The sequence below is a fragment of the Cloeon dipterum genome, chromosome 4, assembly GCF_949628265.1.
Source record: "Cloeon dipterum chromosome 4, ieCloDipt1.1, whole genome shotgun sequence".
NCBI lineage: Eukaryota > Metazoa > Arthropoda > Insecta > Ephemeroptera > Baetidae > Cloeon > Cloeon dipterum.
In genome coordinates, this window is record NC_088789.1 from 19626943 (window position 1) to 19645257 (window position 18315).

General features: G+C 39.5%; 3 protein-coding genes across 3 annotated transcripts; all 3 read right to left on the reverse strand.

Moving 5' to 3' along the window:
- Positions 1-2773: 2773 nt before the first annotated feature.
- Positions 2774-4734, reverse strand: LOC135943559 (histidine-rich glycoprotein-like). Its single transcript, XM_065490152.1, has 2 exons — positions 4580-4734; positions 2774-3653 (listed from the first exon to the last, which is right to left on the reverse strand). Exons 1-2 carry the CDS (start codon positions 4676-4678, stop codon positions 2898-2900), a joined length of 855 nt encoding a protein of 284 aa, XP_065346224.1. The 5' UTR covers positions 4679-4734; the 3' UTR covers positions 2774-2897.
- A 1742-nt stretch (positions 4735-6476) lies between these two features.
- On the reverse strand, positions 6477-7825 carry LOC135943558 (uncharacterized). Its single transcript, XM_065490151.1, has one exon. The coding sequence runs from the start codon at positions 7767-7769 to the stop codon at positions 6795-6797; it is 975 nt and encodes a 324-aa protein (XP_065346223.1). The 5' UTR covers positions 7770-7825; the 3' UTR covers positions 6477-6794.
- A 3453-nt stretch (positions 7826-11278) lies between these two features.
- On the reverse strand, positions 11279-13959 carry LOC135944235 (keratin, type I cytoskeletal 9-like). Its single transcript, XM_065491048.1, has 2 exons — positions 13542-13959; positions 11279-12603 (listed from the first exon to the last, which is right to left on the reverse strand). Exons 1-2 carry the CDS (start codon positions 13622-13624, stop codon positions 12042-12044), a joined length of 645 nt encoding a protein of 214 aa, XP_065347120.1. The 5' UTR covers positions 13625-13959; the 3' UTR covers positions 11279-12041.
- Between the last annotated feature and the right edge of the window lie 4356 nt (positions 13960-18315).

Genomic DNA, 18315 nt, shown 5'->3' on the forward strand with positions numbered 1-18315 from the left:
TCCGTGCGGCATAAAATTTGCTTTTTCATCCCATCTTAGAACGTGCTTCTATGAAAGCAACAGGAGAAATCAATGTGGACTTGGATGGTCGTGTTAATGACTTCCTTGCCTGTGAAAAGCCACAAAATAATCTCTGCAGCAACAAAGTCTCATTGCGCTTTCGTGTAGGAAATTGGGTTTTTTACCTGAACGCGCACGGTGACACTATTTTGCCTGTCAAATTAGTTTCTGTTGCGCAAATTCTCATACATTTTAGGCAAAGTTTAATTTGTGGCGAAAGCGGCTTCTTATTTAATTTCCCAATTCGCCCACGCCGCGCGGTTTTTGTGTCGATTATTGTATTCACTTGCAACGCTAAAGAGCAGAACATCAAACCCAACCTGTTGATTACGCGACTCTCGGTGGATCTAATCGGCGTCAAAGTCATATTTTGCAGACCTTTGTTTCGCGTCACCAGTCGCCGCTCTCACCTCTCGACGCGTGTTGCGTGCGCTCGAGCGTGCCCACCACAGATTGGGATCGCGTCCATTATTTTCTGCACTTAATAACGTCGTGGGAAATTAAACATTGTAAATCTATCTTGAACTCAAGAAACTTGATATCGTGCTGGGCTGGGCTTGGCTTGGATGAAAAATAAAGAACCTGGAAGCTTATCTGGAATATCTCTCCACGCATCAACACAATTACAGCAAACTCGGTGCATCGCGTTGATAATTAATTTTGCCATTATAATGTCTAGAAGATTTATAGGCTCTTGGCTTCTCTGTCCAATGGTATTAAGTTTGTAATAAATAACAAAGCTGTAACAAAGCTACCTTGCCATCGCGTCACTGTAATAATAAAAGAGTATTAATAATAAAATGAGGGAAGAGGGAATGAACTAACAACTACTTGAACCTTATTTGAGGTTACAATCTAAAATGAGGATAGTGCAATTTGAAAACCTTTTTACAAAAATGATTGTTACATGGGGAGTGAATTTTTATTCCGAAAATTAAATATTTTTTGTTCCCATTCGACGGTGTTTGATAGAAGACAAAAATTTGCAAAGTAAATTTGTGCCGTTATCTATATGGTTTGGATAAATCCACTCCTCTCTGCAATTCAAATGTCTAAATAGCCACAAGATTTACCATTATTTCTTGACAAGTGGCCGGATTTCGATAAGCTTTAAATTTTTTGAATCTGCTCAGCAAGTTGAACCGAATGATGTGCCGTTTTCATACTTTGAGGTTTTTCCAAAATTTTCTAAAAGAAAGCTTAGCGTTCTAAAAAAAATCATGTACAGAAATATGTAAAGATATTTTTCCATTAAATAATGGAGCTTTATTTTGGCTATTTCAAATTTTTCCAGATTTCCCTGGCAAAATGCTCAGAATTGCTACAGCACAACTTAACAATATCGATATCTTTTTGTTAAATATGTAATCTAGTTCAGACTCATAAAAGTCGCTTTTAACAAGAAAATTGTTTTGTTTACATAAATCCTTTAGAAAATGATACGCTTTGAATAGCTCCATAGCCAGCAGTGATGTTTACCCATTAAACGAGCTGCATTAAAGAAAATAAGTTTCCCGCACCGCCTCAAGTGTCAGCGCAAACGTGTAATCTCTTCTCAAGGATTTTTACGGTTATTTTTCTTCTATTAAATGAGTCTTTTAAAAGAAAGTTGCTGTATATTTTATTTGCTCATGGGCACTGTCGTTACATTGTTCTTACAAGGAAACTCTTCGGATGCCACGTTTTAGTTGGTTGAGACGAATTAGAATTAGTAAATAATAGCATTCATTGTATTAGACCTATGTCCAATAAGATCACCAGGTTAAACTTTTTTATCCAAGTTAAAAGCGATTTATGGAGCTCCAAAGAACTAAAACCCTTTAGTTTCAAAATTTAAGTTTATTATGGGCTGACAGGGCAACTTTAGGATAAAACATTTTTGGGTCACGTTAACATTTGATCCAGGAAAGTCCCCTGTATTTGTTTATAGACTTTTATTGGCCAGATATATTGCTAAAAGCTTGTAAATGGCTTGAAATAATTTCTCGTAATTAAAATTTCCCATCAATCGATTGTTCTCGGTTCTCATTAAAAATTGCACTACTTTGTACATTTCTAAATTATGCATTTTTAGATGATTTTTCTCAGCCTCCGTAAATAACTAAAATTGCTAAAATTGAATAATAAATAATGTTTTCGACCGAACAACATTGTTCATGTTACACGAATAAAATTTTACCTCTAATTAACTTAAACATATCCAGTGTTCTCTAGAAATTTCTATAAATTGCTTTTTAGAGACGAAATCGAGCAGAAAACATTTTTTCCCAGTAATTAAAATAAACACTTGAGTGAACAAGTTCAAATAGTACATTATGATCCGCAGAATCAGATTTTTAAGCGAGTACTTTAAAATATTTTAGGTTCTTCAAACCTCAAGTAAGAGTGCAATTGCCGCTAAAAGCGCGAACAATCTGATTTTGCGTGATGATATCACTTCTTTTGTCACTAATTTAGCATTATATCCCCAATTTTCCGCTTTGACGCTCGATTTAATGCTCATTTTATGAAAACTCTCACCTGTTGCGAGAAGAGCCAGTGAATGGAAAATGAGTGATGCAATTTTGAAATTGAGAGCAAGCCCGGAAAGTTCATTAACCCTATTGACAAAAAGTTTTCGAATCAACTGTGCTAATTATTTTAATTATTTTTTGCAACCTGATTGCGTCTCAAATTTGTGGGAGTTGAATTTAGAGGAAGTGAAACTCATTGGTTATTGTCTAAATAATTTACTCGCACTACATTCATACAGCAAAACAACAGAAAACATCAACAATGGTAACAGGCGTGTGGTTTGATAATCGCAACAAGTGGGATGAGGTTGAGAGTTTGGGGGATTAGTGGTGGCCGCCACCGCCTCCGCCGCCACCTCCCTTCTTGGACTCGTGGCCGTGCTCCTCGTGGCCCTCGTCGCCGCCCTTCTTGCCCCAGTGGTCCTCGTGGTCGTGGTGGCTGCTGTCGCCGTGTTCGCCCTTCCAGCCCTTGTGGCTGCTGTCGTGGTGTCCCTTGCCCCAGTGGCCCTTCTTGCCGTACTTGTCCTCGTGGTGGCCGCCCTTGTGGTGTCCGCCCTTCTCGTGGCCGCCCTTCTTGTCAGAGTGGTGCTCGTGATGCGAGCCCTTCTTCTCGTGGTGTCCCTCATCGTAGTGCTCGTCGAAGAACTTCTTTTCCTTCTTGTGCTCGTCCAGCTTGTGGATGTCGTGCGAGCCGTGCGTGCTGTGTCCCTTCTTGTAGCTATCCTCGTCGCCGAACTTGTGCCCTTTGTGGCCCTTGCTACCCTTGTGGTGCTCACCGTAGTGGCCGCCCTCCTCGTGGTGGCCCTTCTTGTGCCCGCCGTCCTCGGAGAAGTGGCCCTCCTTGCCCTCCTTGTCGTGGTGTCCCTTCTCGCCCTTGTGCCACCCGTGGTCAGATTTGTGGCCCTTGCCGCCCTTCTTGCCACCCTTCGAGAAGTGCGACGAGTGGTGTTCCCCGCCGCCGCCCTTCTTTGACGAGTGGCCCGAGGCCGCCGGCACCAGGTCGTCGCCGGCGAACGACCACACGTCAACTACGCGCGAGCCATCCACAAACTGGTCTGTTGATGCCGAGATTGCTGTTTCCTGCAACAAAATTAAAAATTGTTTATTTAGGATAAATCTTTCAAACTAAATGCGTACTGAAATATTTCCAAAATTAAATTTAATGCTTCGTGTGATGAAAATCAGGAAGGTAATGTTTTAGCTAACCTATATTTGAATTACACTTTGTTTCCAATTGAAATTATGTTATTTTTACGTTTTAATTGGATGCGGGAATTTAAAAAGGAAAAACTACCCTGCTGATCTGCAATAAACTTAATTTTGAATTTGAAAATATAAAAGTTTATTCTTGAATTTTTTTTCTCAGATTTGGATTTTCTTTGTACAGTGTTTATGCTTGCTGAAATTGATCTCCAACTGCTGTATTTTATGATTCCAATAAGTCCTACCTTTTACCATTTGTAACTTTAATTTTTCGAGACACAGAGGGTCAAAGGTTGAAAAACGGGTATTTTTAGTTCGGTTAATAGTGATAAAATCAAAATTGCGCGATTGGTTGATTTTTACCCTCAGAACATGGCCCTGAGGTCAGATAAGACCATTAAGAATAGACAAAATATCGAACCCTTGCGTCAGGGTATAGCCCACAAGCGATCGATATTATTAATTTGCACATGTAGCCACTTTAACGACGCCTGACGGGCTCTGTATTGGCTCAATCTGAAAGATCTGCACTCAGTTAAAACTGCTAAAAGTAAAGAGCTTTAAGAATAGGTGCAATTCGACCAGTTTGAAGACATCAAGGTGCTCAAAAAATGTCCTAAATGTGCCCAAAGTTTTGTTCCTGAGCACCATGATGGTTATTTTATCTTTTTTAACATCAAAACTATTTAATTTTTAAATTGAATATTCTTTGAGGAAGTTTGCCTTTGATTTTACTGATTAATAAAATCCTAAAAAATCTTTAAACCTTCAACTAAACAAAAATTAGAATGAATGAAATTTACCGATGCCGGCCATCCACCGACGCTGAAGATCTCCCTAGCGAATCCGGTTGCCTGAAGAAGGCCGAGCACCGCGACCAAGCACCACGTAGGAGCACCCATCTCGGCTTGTGTCCTGCTGGTCTCTTGTGTGGTGCAGACGACGCCACTCAGTCTTATTTATCGGCGCGTGGGGATGCCCACGAGTGCTTTTCGCGGCGTGGTTGGTTATGCGACGGTGGCAGTCGAGTGCATCCTCCTGTTTCTGCGCTCACACTTGAATGGGCACCGCTGCCTGATGAATCGCGCGAGCGGCCGCCTTTCGCTTTCACCGCGCGCCCGGGGTGCATTTCGCCACCGAAGAACCGTTGCATCGCCGCCTGGCACCGATCGCGACGCGTTTTTCTTCGTCTCATTTTTTGCGGAAGGCGCTGGCTGATCTTTTCCCGATTCGACACCTCTCACGCTGGCGGTGCGACAAAAAGCGGAGTGCAGTAATCAATTGTAATGGAAACACAGCTACGGCTCGCTCATGCGCTGCGTCATGTATAGACAAAAAATGCTCCATTCGTTGATTGCGCGTTGCAGTTTTAAAGAGGTGAATGCTTTTCCAAGAATAAAATGAATGGGAAGATATTGCAAAATGTTTATAAATAGAAAAGTAGCTCCTTTATGCGCCAGGAAAACATAATTGTGCCTTGTGACACATTTACAACAGCGTGATGATGAAGTGCTCGGCAGGTTGCATACATCTCAAGGAGTCTGTACACAGTACCAAGTACTAAATTATTATATAAACAAACAACTTAAAAATAAAAAGTATTTTTACAAATCTTATTTGCTTCATTCGCTCATTACATATTATATTTTCTCTCTGCCCATTTCAGTTTATTTTTCAGTAGTGTACGTGAGCCTTGAAATATCTTAGAGGAAAACTAAATGAGGTAAAATATATAGCTTTTTATTCTTTTATTAGATCCACAGGGTCATATTAAACATTTTGACAAAAAGGGGCACACAGTAACATTCCTGGTAAGCAACATACTAAAACTAAGACTCAATTTATATTGCTGCTTTTATTGTTCATGATTCATGCGCATTACTTAAGAAAAATGCAATAATAAAATTACATGAACAAGTGCATAAAATAACAAGCAGGATGATCTGCATAAACGCGTGAAACAAAAAGTTGGTTCAACGTTGTCACGTGCCGTTGAAAAACCGAGCACACTTTATTCAATTCATTAAAACTAAAAATACCGTACTCCTTCATTCCATTGCTTGAAAAAATATGACGTGTTCTAATATTCATGTGCTATATATTAACCTTTAATTTTTGTTACTTGAAATATTACTACACATGAGAGATTTTCTTGGAAAAAGTATTTTTCAGCATGAATTTTGTATTAAAATGGTCACTTCTCAATACCTAATAGCGAAACATATCGTTTCGGACCAAATACATTCAAAAATAATTAGATATAAAAGGCATGCGAAGCGTTTTTGTTCGATTGGAGGTTTACACACCAAAGGTCTAATAATGATGATTAGGGTTCAGTACCTAATACAAAAATACTATTTTAATCAAGTGTTTTCAACCGTAACATTTTTTAATATTAAATATTTTCATTCCGCTACGTTTGAATAGTGATTTGCCATAATTTTGGTGATAAATAAAAATGTAATAGTAATAAAAATCTTCACAAATAAAAATTATGCGGAAAAATCTTATCTGAAGACAATTGTTGGTATGGCGGGAAACATTACAATTTTTAACAAAAGTGTGCTTTGTGTGGGGAAAACGCAAAAATTTAATTCATAACCTGACACAAAGAGTTTTTTTACTTTATTGACTTTATTAAAGAATAAGTAATTTTGATTAGACACTTGCAAATTTAGTTCTAAATAAATCAAACGATGATTATTTCAGTTGAATATATTGGGGGGTTTTATTTTGCAGTCATAACAAGCATTTTTTCTCGGAAACATGCAAATATTCTACACATTAATCAACAAGTAGTCAACAACAACATCAACAACGAGATCTCAAAAACAAAAACAGCATTCACGGTCAAAACGATTTCGGGGGTTCCTCAGGGGGGAGGGATGATAGGATGGGTAAGGGATGGCAAGGAGAGGGGGGTGCCCACCTCGGTTGGCCGCTTATTTCGATTCATGATGAAACTTTTAAAATAAATTAAAGCAGACCAAGTTTGGCAGCAGGAAAAGGGAGAGGATTTTAATGGTGACCACCGCCGCCGCCGCCGCCTCCGTGACCGCCTCCGCCGCCACCGCCTCCGTGTCCGCCACCGCCGCCTCCGCCAGAGCTGAAGCCGTGCGAGCTGTGTCCCTCGTCGCCGCCCTTCTTGCCGTAGTCGTAGTGGTGGCCGCTGTACTCTTCGTGGCCGTGCTCGCCCTTCCAGCCCTTGTGGTCGCTGTCGTGGTGTCCCTTGTCGTGATGACCCTTCTTGTTGTACTTGTCCTCGTGGTGGCCGCCCTTGTGGTGTCCGCCCTTCTCGTGGCCTCCCTTCTTGTCCGAGTGGTGCTCGTCGAAGTCACCGTACTTCTTGGAGTGGCCGCCCTTGTGGAAGTCGTCGTAGAACTTGTGCTCCTTCTTGTACTCGTCCTTGTGGTACGTGTTGTGGTAACCCTTGGTCGAATCTCCCTTCTTGTGTCCACCCTTCTCGCCGAAGCTGGAGCCCTTCTCGCCCTTGCTGCCCTTGTCGTGGTGGCTGTGGTGGCCGCCCTCCTCGTGGTGGCCCTTCTTGTGGCCGCCGTCCTCGCTGTGGTGTCCGGACTTGTCCTCCTTGTCGTGGTGGCCCTTCTCTCCCTTGTCATAGCCGCTGCTGCCCTTGTGCCCCTTGGAGCCCTTGCTGCCCTTGGAGCCGTGGTGCGACGAGTGGTGTTTCTTGCCGCCGCCCTTCTTGCTGCTGCTCTCGCTGCCGCCTCCGTGGCCTCCACCACCGCCGCCGCCGCCTCCACCTCCGTGTCCTCCACTAGCGGCCACGGCCAGGTCGCCGCCCCAGAAGTAGTGGTGCGAGGGTGCCGGCGCCAAGTCTCCGGGGATGTACTCCCTGACGGGCCGCACGGACATGACCAGGCCTCTGGCGTCCAGTTGCGGTGCCGCCTGTTGGCGGAAAAGCGGGAGTTCGCGGGCCAACGCCGCCGTGCAGAGGACTGCGAGAGCGACCAGACACGGCCGCGGGTACCACATGGCTAGAGCTGATCTGAGCCCCTCAAGCCTTGGATAACTTGTGTGCTGTCTGCGGTCGCGGATGCCTCATTTATAGAGATCAACGCTCGACTAGTTCGCCGCTTTTTGTCAGCCTGGCACAGCAAGAGCCGCGCGCTGACCATTCGAGCGTGTCACCGCCTCCGACGGCCGCATTGTGTGCGAGCGCAGGCCTCCGAGTCACGCTTTCTTTGCCAAATCACTTGCTGCCGCTTCTGCCCGCGCCTCGCATTGAGGATCCCTCGCCTGCTGATCGATACGACCAAGCTGGTAACAAGCATAAATTAAAGCGGACGAGGACGAGGCGTTCGGTGAAATTCAACGTGAAGTTGTCTGCTGATCTGGAAATTTCCATAGTTATTTTTAGCTCTGCTCTACATTTCCATCAACAATGACTTGTGTTTTTAAAGAATCATCGAACATCCTATACCACTACCAAAGAATTAGCGGCTAGTGCGGCAACACAAGGGATTTACTCTTATTACGATTAAATTTGTTTTCAGTTTGAACAGCTGGCTAATTTCGACCAAGAGTAGCAAATGTTTTAAAATGATCCCGTTTTTTCTTAATTTTTTCAATCTGTTGAAAACTTAAAACGCAAGTTAATCGCAAGATTATGAAAAGCCAAATTTTTTTAAAAGGATTTGTGTTGCGTCAGTGGCCGTGGTAAATATTTTATCTTATTAATTTGAGATCACCAGAATGACTATCTCCGTTAGATTAATGAAAGAAAAAAATTATTGAAAAACAGCACATGATATTTACATATGTTGTATAAAAACGAGTGACGAGATAATTTTAATTTCAGATTTCAATGGTTGGCATATAGCATGAAACAGAGAGATGCTTTCATTTATACAATTAAGTAAATTTTACTCATATCCATACACAATGACAAAATTTACATTTGCAATGGACAGAAATGAACAAATGGAATTGATTGACTTTTCATATCAGAAAGTGTAACCATGAAAGTAGTGTATCATTAAAAGTTTGTAGGGGCCGCCGCAGAGCAAGGTGAAGCCGTATCGACGAAGATCAAAATGCGCTTGGTCGTCGACACTTCAATATAAACGATCTATACTGTATAATGAGCACTAGTTCTTAATTATCATTACTAGCGTATTATAAAAAATTGGCTCAAGGTTTTTTTTTAAATCACATATTTTTTAGAAGTATCGGAAAGATCATACTTGGCTTTAAGGCTATTAACAAAAAGTAATCAGCCACTCAATTAAATAAAGGAAAAAAGGTTGTGAAATTTAAAAAAAGGTTCACGTTTTGGCTAGCAGAATTTTGAAAAATATTTACTTATTAACATTTACATTTATTAACATCAACAGTCGAGGCATGAATAATTTGTTCGCGACGGTGATTGAACTTTTACTGTTGCAAATCGCGGGCCGCTCTCTTGCATATTACAGCACTTATCTGCGTGCCTTCTGCAACTGTAGACGTAGGCACCAAGACCATTTTTGAATAAATACGCAATTTATTTAAAAAGTTCTATAAGTTTAATATAAAGATGATCCAGAGTTTGTTAAACATTATTTGATTCTCATTCAGATAAAAACTTAAAAAGCCTTCCGTTTTATGGAAGTCCAACCAGAGTTTAGCGAATATATAGTTATAAAACGGTTGCCACGCTCAAACAGGAAGGAGAATTATTTTTCAATTAGTATAGTTAATGAGAGTCCTATAAAGATTAATACAACCAAACACTAAAATTTTGTAAAAATAATACTTTAATAAGATTATATATAATATATTAAAATGTTTAACCACACGTATATGTTTTAATATCAGACAATTTTTATTTATTTCATGTTCTAATAAAGTTATAACTGCAGTTTTCTACGATTGTCCGCACGAATGAGGCTTAGCTGTAGAGATCAATGCTTTTTTTTAATTACAATTGATCTCCGTTATCTGTTTCCATTATTTCCAAATAGCGCTTGAGAAACAAGCAGTCTATTTTCCTTATTCAGCAAGCTTTCCTGTGTAAATTCTATTTATTTGTTTTGCTCCAGTGGCATTTCATTAGAAAGGAAGGATCCTATATATACATTTACTAGACGTGGTCACCTTTTATTGGTTTTTGCGTCCTCTCGGTCCACTTGCGGTCGATACTCTTTAGCAAAAAGTCTGTGAAATCTTGCCGCAATATCCGATCATTGACGAGAGGCTTCATTCCTGTCTCCAACCTTCACTTTTGTGGTTCTTCGTCATGTGCGGTCACATTTCATTTATATCACAAATAATTAGAGATCAAAAATTAAAAAATTTCAATGCTGTTTAACCGGTTATTATTAAAATCACATAGATTTGTAATTGAAATAGTGGTTATATTATATTTTTGATGTATTAATTACTGAAGAGTATATTTTCAAGACAGATAGGTTGATCATTAAGAGTTTTCTTCTTTAATATTTCGAGAAGCTTTCAGTGGAGTACGACTACAAATTAGCTTTAAAGTGGATCTTTATAGGCCACACCAATAAAGAAATTCTTCAAGTTGGTTATTGTAAGTGAATCAATGAATATATTTATTGTAGAATTGAGCAACAGTTTATTCCTAAAATCTGCAAATGAAATGAGGAATAATTGTAAGAAAAAAATATATTTCAGAATGTTTCCAAATTTCTCGAAAAAATTAAACGTTTTGTCAATGACTTTTTCGCTTCATTTAATTCCTCTTGTCATGATCAATCGACAATTAAGCCAATTATGAGGTAAACTCACCTTCTGGTGAAATAAATCATGATTTTTTTTATAAGGAGACAGTGCTCAACGCTTGGTTAGTGTATAAACTCAGCAACCGAATTTTGTCAGAAAACCTGTAAATAAAGCTTTATTTTAATTTATGTGATTTAGTTCGTTGATCGTTTTTCAATTTATAGTTAAAAAATAAAATAGCCAAAAATATTAAAAAAAAAGAGTAAACGATAGTGTAAGACACGAATTGAAGGTTTAATTTTTTTTATCAGCAATGAAATTGAATGGAAAATGAAAAGACCTCAAATTACCTCTATTATTCCGGCCTTTTTTGGATTAAATCGTTTTTGTGTCGAGAATTGGTGTGTGTTATATAACACTTAGATGCTAAAACGCGTGGAATCTTCCTGTGAGTTAAAAGCTTCTCGCTTGATTACGCATTCTGCAATTCGACATGCTCGATATTCAGCGCTCCACTTTTCGCCTGCGGCACAGTGTGATGTAATTAGAATTTTCCAGGCGAGTTCAGTGAACCATCTCGTTGCATTTCGTTTTCGTGTTCATATAACTTTCGCTTCGGCTAGGTTTTGTCACTATTTATAATCGGAGTGAGTGCGTACGCTGGGGAAAAAGTGTGACAATTGCATTTCAAAAGAGCTTTTGATTTTGCTGACAGGTGAAGCAAACCGGCAGCGATCTTTTGCAAATGTTTTGTTTGCCAATTTCTTGCCAATCATGGATGGGAGGTGGTGCAAAATTACAAAATGCATGACATGTACAACTAGTTATGTAACTTTATTTCTAAATTATTGACTCATTCACACATACATACATTAGCTAATTAATTTGATATTTATTTTCCTGCAGAATGGAAACGTAGGAGGAAATAGTTAGTTGCTTTGGTACTGCAAGCTTAAAATTATCAGAGTGCGGTGAAGAGGTGACAGGTTTTTGTTTCTGCCCCAGTTGACCGTTCATATACCCGTTTAGCGTGGCATCTCACGCTTTGTCACTCTTCCGCGCGTTTTTACAGCCACGTAAATAGGGTTGGGATTTTAGACGGTTTGTTCGAATAAAAAGATGAATTTTTAGTTCAACGAGAACATTAAAATTTTCTTTACTAAAAGTTATTTTAAAGTGACGAAATCATCCATTTTCTGGTAAAAATGAATACTACTATCGTGGAAAAATCTGTCGAAAAATAAATGAGAGAATTACGTAAATTTGCTTTAAATCTGGTTCAATTTAACACTAAAAATACTAAATTTACCAAGACGTTAATCAATCTTTGACTTTTTTATATTAAGAATTTACAGCTACGAAACAAAACCAAAAAATTGATCAAAAACAATTTGAAAAATTGCATACCGGAAGCAAATAAAATTTATCATGATTTTGAAGCGAGTTCAAGAGCAATTAAGTATTAAAATTGTGTAATTTCCTACTAATTTGGTGTCTTCAAGTAAATCAGACACCGTGAAAAATTCATCCGTCTTAAAATCCCGACCCTAGACATAAAAGTGCACTAAAACACACAGTTCATTCGTCATCCTCGCTTTTGCTGCTCTCATCGTCGTCGAACTTTGCCAAGTACGAATCGTACATGTGGCTGAAGCTGCCCTCGCCTTCACCCTCGTCCTCGCCGCTCTCGGAGGCCTCGCTGCCGCCGTCGTCGTCCGACTCGTACGAAAAGAGTCCTTTGCCCTGGCCGATCTTGTGGCTGTGCGCCCCGTACCCGCCAAAATCGCCACCCCCACCCTTGTGGCCCTCGTCGTCGTCGTCTGAAGAGTGGCTGCTGGAGTAGCTGCCGCTGTCGTGCCACGAGTCGCTGTCCTCACCGCCCGATTTTTTGCCGTGCCCGCTAGACGACTCGTGACCCCAAGTGTCGCCGTCCTTCTTATCGAAGCTGTCGCTCTTCTTGTAGCCGTTGTCGCCCTTGTATGACTTGGAGTCGTGGTAGCTCGACTCCTTCTTGCCCCCTTTGTTGCCGCTACCGCCGCCGCTTGAACTGCCGCTGGCCGCCTCGTAAAGGTCACTTGGGGGACGAACTTGCACCTCTCTCACCACCGACTCGACTACGGCAGTGTCTTCCATGTCTTCACTGAAAAAATGATGCGAGCAGAGCAATGTGCCTTTAACATATTATTATGAAATTATATGCAACATATTACTAATAACCCGAAAATTGTAATAGGTTTAAAAATAATTATTTTAGGATCATTTTAAGGTTACTGTTTTGTTGCTTAATTATTTAATTACTGAGAGTTATCTTAATGTGCAGCTTTTTTTAAATAGGTGCTCTTATAATAATTTAATTTTTAACAAAATTTAGGTAAATAAATTGTCAATGCGAAAATAATTGAATATTGTAATAAATACTAAGTATAAAAATAATAAATACGCATAGTCCGGAAATAGTAGTTTCTTTTAAGTGTTTTAATTTATGATTTTTACCAATTAAAAAATAAAATGCCATTAAAAACGGCAAATTCCTTTTCCAATACCAAAAAACTCGTAGAAATATAGTATTTTGAAGGTGACCAAAACTTATTCATTAAATATGAATAAGTTGAACACTGAATACGCTAGAACTGGCCGAGCCATAAAATCCCTAATTAAATCGTTGAGGCTGAAGTCTAGTAATTAATTTTCCAGTCCAGAACTATCAGTATTTTGGTGAGCTTGAATTTGAGCTTTCAATAATTTCAGTAGTCACCTGGGGATATTTTTTTGTTTTACTTCCCCGTCGTTTGCGAGCAAAAGAGGTAAAAAGGAACCAAAATCTCTATGGTTTATTGATTGAAAATTTTAATTTGCGAACGTCAAAAACTATGCAAGCATCGATTTATTTCACCTAAAATTGTCACTTAAACAAATTTCCCTTGAAAATATCAATAACTTCCTTTTTGAAATTTTTACAATTTTTTAACCTGAGTGAATTCAACCAAATTGAAAGAGTTGCGTTGTTTGAATTGAACAAAAATGTATTTACTCTAGCAAACGTTTTGTCTATCGATTACATAGAACAAAATCACTCACATGTGCGCTACCCCTGCGAGAGCAAGCGCCGCGCAGAGGAGCAGCCCCGCGGCGGCCGTCCTGATGCAGTGTCCACCGATCATGTCAATTCGTGACTGATGCCGTCCGATCAGGGGCCTACCACTATATATAACACAGCAAGTTTAGTGGCAAAACTGTCCACCGGGAGTTGCAGAAGGAAGCCAGAGTGCTGCGGCACTTTTTTCCTCGCCCGCTGCTTTCTCCTTCCGCAGATAAGACGCGAACCTTCCGGGTAACGGCTCATCTATTATTTTTTCATGCACCGATAGCGCCAAACATGCCAATTAGCCAGAAAATGTCGTGTTTTGCAAAAGAATCGGTCTCCTTGCTTTGAACAGGAAGATATTGTTGTCAATTGAATTTCTCAATGAGCCGACGACTCCCTGGACAGACAGAATTTCTTTTGTTATTTCCTCTTTTGATACCCATTGCATAACTGAATTCACTCGACAGATGCCATTCAAACTTCAAACAAACAGTTAAATGAAAAATATAATTATTAAAAAAGTTTTGAACATAAAAGGTTTGACGAACAAAAAAAAAATAACAAAATTAATTCTAGAGTATGCCGCATACAAAAATTTGTATTTTTGAAACACAATACTAAATAGAATTTTTCAAACTCTATGTGATATATGAAGCAAAATATGACTTTTTCGAGATTGAATTAAAAACTAAAACGTGGACACTCGGAAATAGGTGTTTTTCTGGTTTAATATTTTGCACACAAATATTTTGGCCAATATTTTGGGCGATTGTTTCTTTGGCTCAGTGCCGCGTGATTTTATATATGTATCTGATCGTTTTTGCAGACTTCTGCTAGCATTGTATGCCATTTCTTGCTGTAATTTGTTCTTGATTGTATGGCAAGAATAAACAATAATAATTATAAGGGACAACTAGAACCCTAGATTAAATCGACACTCAGTATTTTTATTAAAACTTCCTCTGAAGAAAAGAAAATTTTGGCGTATAAGCAACAGACGGTAACTCGTTATCACCTTCTCCAGAAAGCCAAGGAAGTTTTAGGGCCATCAATCCTTTTTCTACCTGTAAAATATGTTTTTTACGCAGGTTGGAAGTAATTGATCGCGTGCAAACATTCAAAACCATTCAAATTCAATCTGAACAATCCATCCCTCTTTTTAAATCCTAGAATGCAAGGGATTATTAGAAACTAATGCCTTGTTAATTAATTATATATTATATTAATACCCACGATAAGCATAGCTGACTATTAAACGTAACAACCGCTAGGATTCATGTTCAAGGGCAATTATTATTCTCGTCAATAAATATAATCGTGCGCTTCGATTTTAAATATGAGTTCTGCCGGCTATTTCATACAGAATACAGATATTTTTCACTTCCAATTGACTTTTAAAACAAATTTACGAGATATCCAAAAGCACCTGTGCTGACTGATTAGCTGAGTGGAACGTGTTCATTCACTCCTGACATCTCGAGGCGCCTCGCGGAATTCCTCTCGAGGCAATCGCTACTTCGATGGCTTTCTATCAGATGACACTATCATATTAACCTCAAGAGGTATTGGCGTCGGCACTTGGCTATAGTCAATATTTAGAAATAATAACGAGTTGGTCTCGTAAATGGCATCAATTTAGTTTTCAATCAATCAATACTATGCATGGTCATACGCACGGACGCGGCCACAAAATTCCAACTCTAGTGAAAAAACCAGCCCGGAGCTAGAGCGAAAAAAGTAAAGGGTTGACGAGGGTTGCGGATCAATCACAAACATCAACCGCGGCAGGATGCTGTGCGACAAACTTGGTGATTGATCTGGACAGGTGTGCATAATACCAACGCGCGAAAAACTTTTTTGTTCCGCTGCTCATCCATAATATGTACTTGTGGCCGTGCTGTTTCCAAGGCAAAGAAATAAAATTTGGGAAGAAACACTCGTGACGATCGTGTAAATTAAAGAGGAATGTTACTGTCAACAGCAAAAAGTTGTTTTCGTAAACTTTAATTAGTCTGTTAGAATAACTTGAAGGTTAGGGACCCAAGAATTGCCTATTTTACAGGGAGTCAAAGTTTGCGATTTTTCGAGATTTTAGAAAACATTATCAGGTGCGTGTAATTGTAGCTTTTGGTTTGGTTTCTGGTTAAACAAATAATTGAAAATTTGGTGTCTTTTAATTTGCGGTGCGGTTTCGGTTTTGAACCTCGTGGCTTTGGTGCGGTTGTGGTACCAGAATAAGCAGCATCACCCTCACATAAATTTGAAAAGAGTTTTCAACTGGATTGACAAAAAGCCATTTTTAATATTATTTATGTCTTGAGTCTTGATAGGTTTTTTGTTAGGATTTTTTTATCATAATAGTGTCCAGCTCATTCAGACAAAAAACGAAAACAGATTAATCGAATGAGACTTTTTTAATAATCCTTTTCTCTTGATTTTATCTCTTTGTACTTCTAAATCTCGATGAAGCTGCCTCCCTAGTCTTGGAATTAGAAGTACGAATAAAATATTTAATATTCTTCATCATTGCTTTCTTTCAGTTCCAAAATTACAATCAATAAGCTTGATCCAAAAATGTTATACCCAAATTTAACACTCTAAAATTTTAAAGAAATTTCTCACAATCAGTACGTTTATGCTTTTTAGAACACATTTATTGAGGTGTCTCTAAAACGACCTTTCCCTGAGGTCAGCAGTGTTCAACGCACTATAATGTTGTCCAGTATCACTCCTCTTTAAAGCAGCACGACCGAAAGCAGCGTTTAGTGTGAGGCCCTCTTCTCGTCTCTCTACTCGGATAAAAAGCCCCATCCATCATGAAGCGACGCGTCCCTTTCTCCAGACAATTTCCACCAGTCTGGAATCGATCTCAGATACGTTACTCTCACACACTGTCCGCTCGCTACATTTTAATGACTACATTTTGTCAGCAGAAAGCTTTCCCGAAATCGTTGAACATTCCGTGCTTTGTTCCAACGACAGACACGTGTTTATCACTTGCGCGCGAGAGGGAAAAAGCTGTGATTCGCAGGCAATAATCATCGGAATGGGCACTTAATAATAAGCGGTGGCGAAAGAAATGGTCAACGCGATGATCTGGTAAAAACACTCTCTCATTACACTGCGGCCGCGTGTGCACATTGCTCGCGTTTAATGTGTGTGCATGTGTGGTGAGTGGCTTTTATTGCTGTGCGCCGGTTCCGGGGCCGCCGCCAGAGAGCACACTGCCCATATTTAGAATTCCGAACGGCGGCTGCGGGGTGTGCTGGAAATAGCTGCCAACCAGATATTTATGCTCATAATGAAGGTTGGGACTTAAAGACGATCCATTTTTTTCTATACGTTTGATTTTACACGTCGGCATCAAATGTTAACTATTTGAACCATATAAAAATCGCGTAAATCGTCTTTTAATTCTTCTCAAAACCTAATATTCGCTAGAAATCGATTACTATTATGGTGTTAATTTCTTTCCTGTAAAATTTTATCGAGAAATCTGCATGAACTTGAAAAATGAAATTGAATAAAATAACTAGATGTTAGGAAATCACTTGAAATGCGGTTTTTCGGTCAGCAACCAATCGGAAAGACGGTAAAATAAGGTCTAAAACAATCTAATTGAAGTCCAAAATCGTTTTTACCATGAAAGATCGGTCGAACCCTTCTCATAAAAACAGCACTCACGAAACTCCCTTGGTGCTCCCCGAGCGGAATTGGCTGCTAATTAGTTTACGCGATCGAGTGCCGATTGCCTGCTTTCTTGAGTGGCCGGTTGGCACAGCAACACAATATGAATTGAGCAAGGGCGCCTTGCTTCCGCTCGGGGGATGCTGTTTGCTGAAAGAGCGCCGAGAACAGGGAATTTGTTTTACAATTAGTGCAGGACGGACTGCACATTAGAGCCGAGGATATAACTGACAATGAGTCGTATGTCGGCTTTGCTGTTTGTGTTGAGCAGAGTCATGTGTGTGCGATGACGCCTGCCTGAACACACTGCACATTATAATGTTTCTGGTGAGTTCCCTCTCTCTCTCTCACTCTGGCTGATGCCATCGGGGGACTTATACTTTGCCTTCTCACGCTGGATTATGCCACTTTAATTGTGTTTCCGTGTTTGCTCGAACTCTGCAGCTGACTTGTATGTAATTAATTTTAAATTCCTTGCGGAGTGGCTAAAATAATCATTTGTGCGAACAATGTCGTCACTTACGGGCTTAACTTCGGTGTATTATACTCTGACTTTGGTTAATTTACAGAGCATTGGAATTAAAGTTTTAGACAAAATTATCGCAGAAATAAAACTTATTTTTTAATTATCACCAGGGAGGTTGAGTGACTGGGTTGACGAGATTTTGTAACTCGTTTTCTCTTTTGGAGCATTGCTTAGCAAAAAGCTGAACGTTTTCGATGGTCGCTGATTTTTTAATTTTGCTCAAAGGGTGAATTACTGCTGATATGAGGCTTGCCGACCAAAACAGCCGATGTGCAGTACAAGATCGTGTAGTTTAATTTTTCCCTCTAAAAATCGCACTAAAAGCAATTCATCCTAAATTATTCCGCGCAAAGTTGAGAGCCATTCGATACAATTATGTATTAAATTTCATTTTTAAAACACATTCTTACTAAGCAACAAAAACCAGTCCAAGAAATAATATTAAATGGTATAGAACAATATATTTCCAGGAAGTCCGAAAATGATCAAGAAAAATTATTCTGTACATAAAAATAAACTTTTTTATGTAGCTCTTTGTCCGAAAAAATCTTGTC

Coding starts and splice junctions, on each gene's coding strand:
- LOC135943559 (XM_065490152.1), bottom strand. CDS start 4,678: ATGGGTGCTCCTACGTGGTGCTTGGTCGCGGTGCTCGGCCTTCTTCAG. Junction 3,654..4,579: donor TCGGTGGATGGCCGGCATCG/GTAAATTTCATT, acceptor ATTTTGTTGCAG/GAAACAGCAATCTCGGCATC.
- LOC135943558 (XM_065490151.1), bottom strand. CDS start 7,769: ATGTGGTACCCGCGGCCGTGTCTGGTCGCTCTCGCAGTCCTCTGCACG.
- LOC135944235 (XM_065491048.1), bottom strand. CDS start 13,624: ATGATCGGTGGACACTGCATCAGGACGGCCGCCGCGGGGCTGCTCCTC. Junction 12,604..13,541: donor CTCGCAGGGGTAGCGCACAT/GTGAGTGATTTT, acceptor TCATTTTTTCAG/TGAAGACATGGAAGACACTG.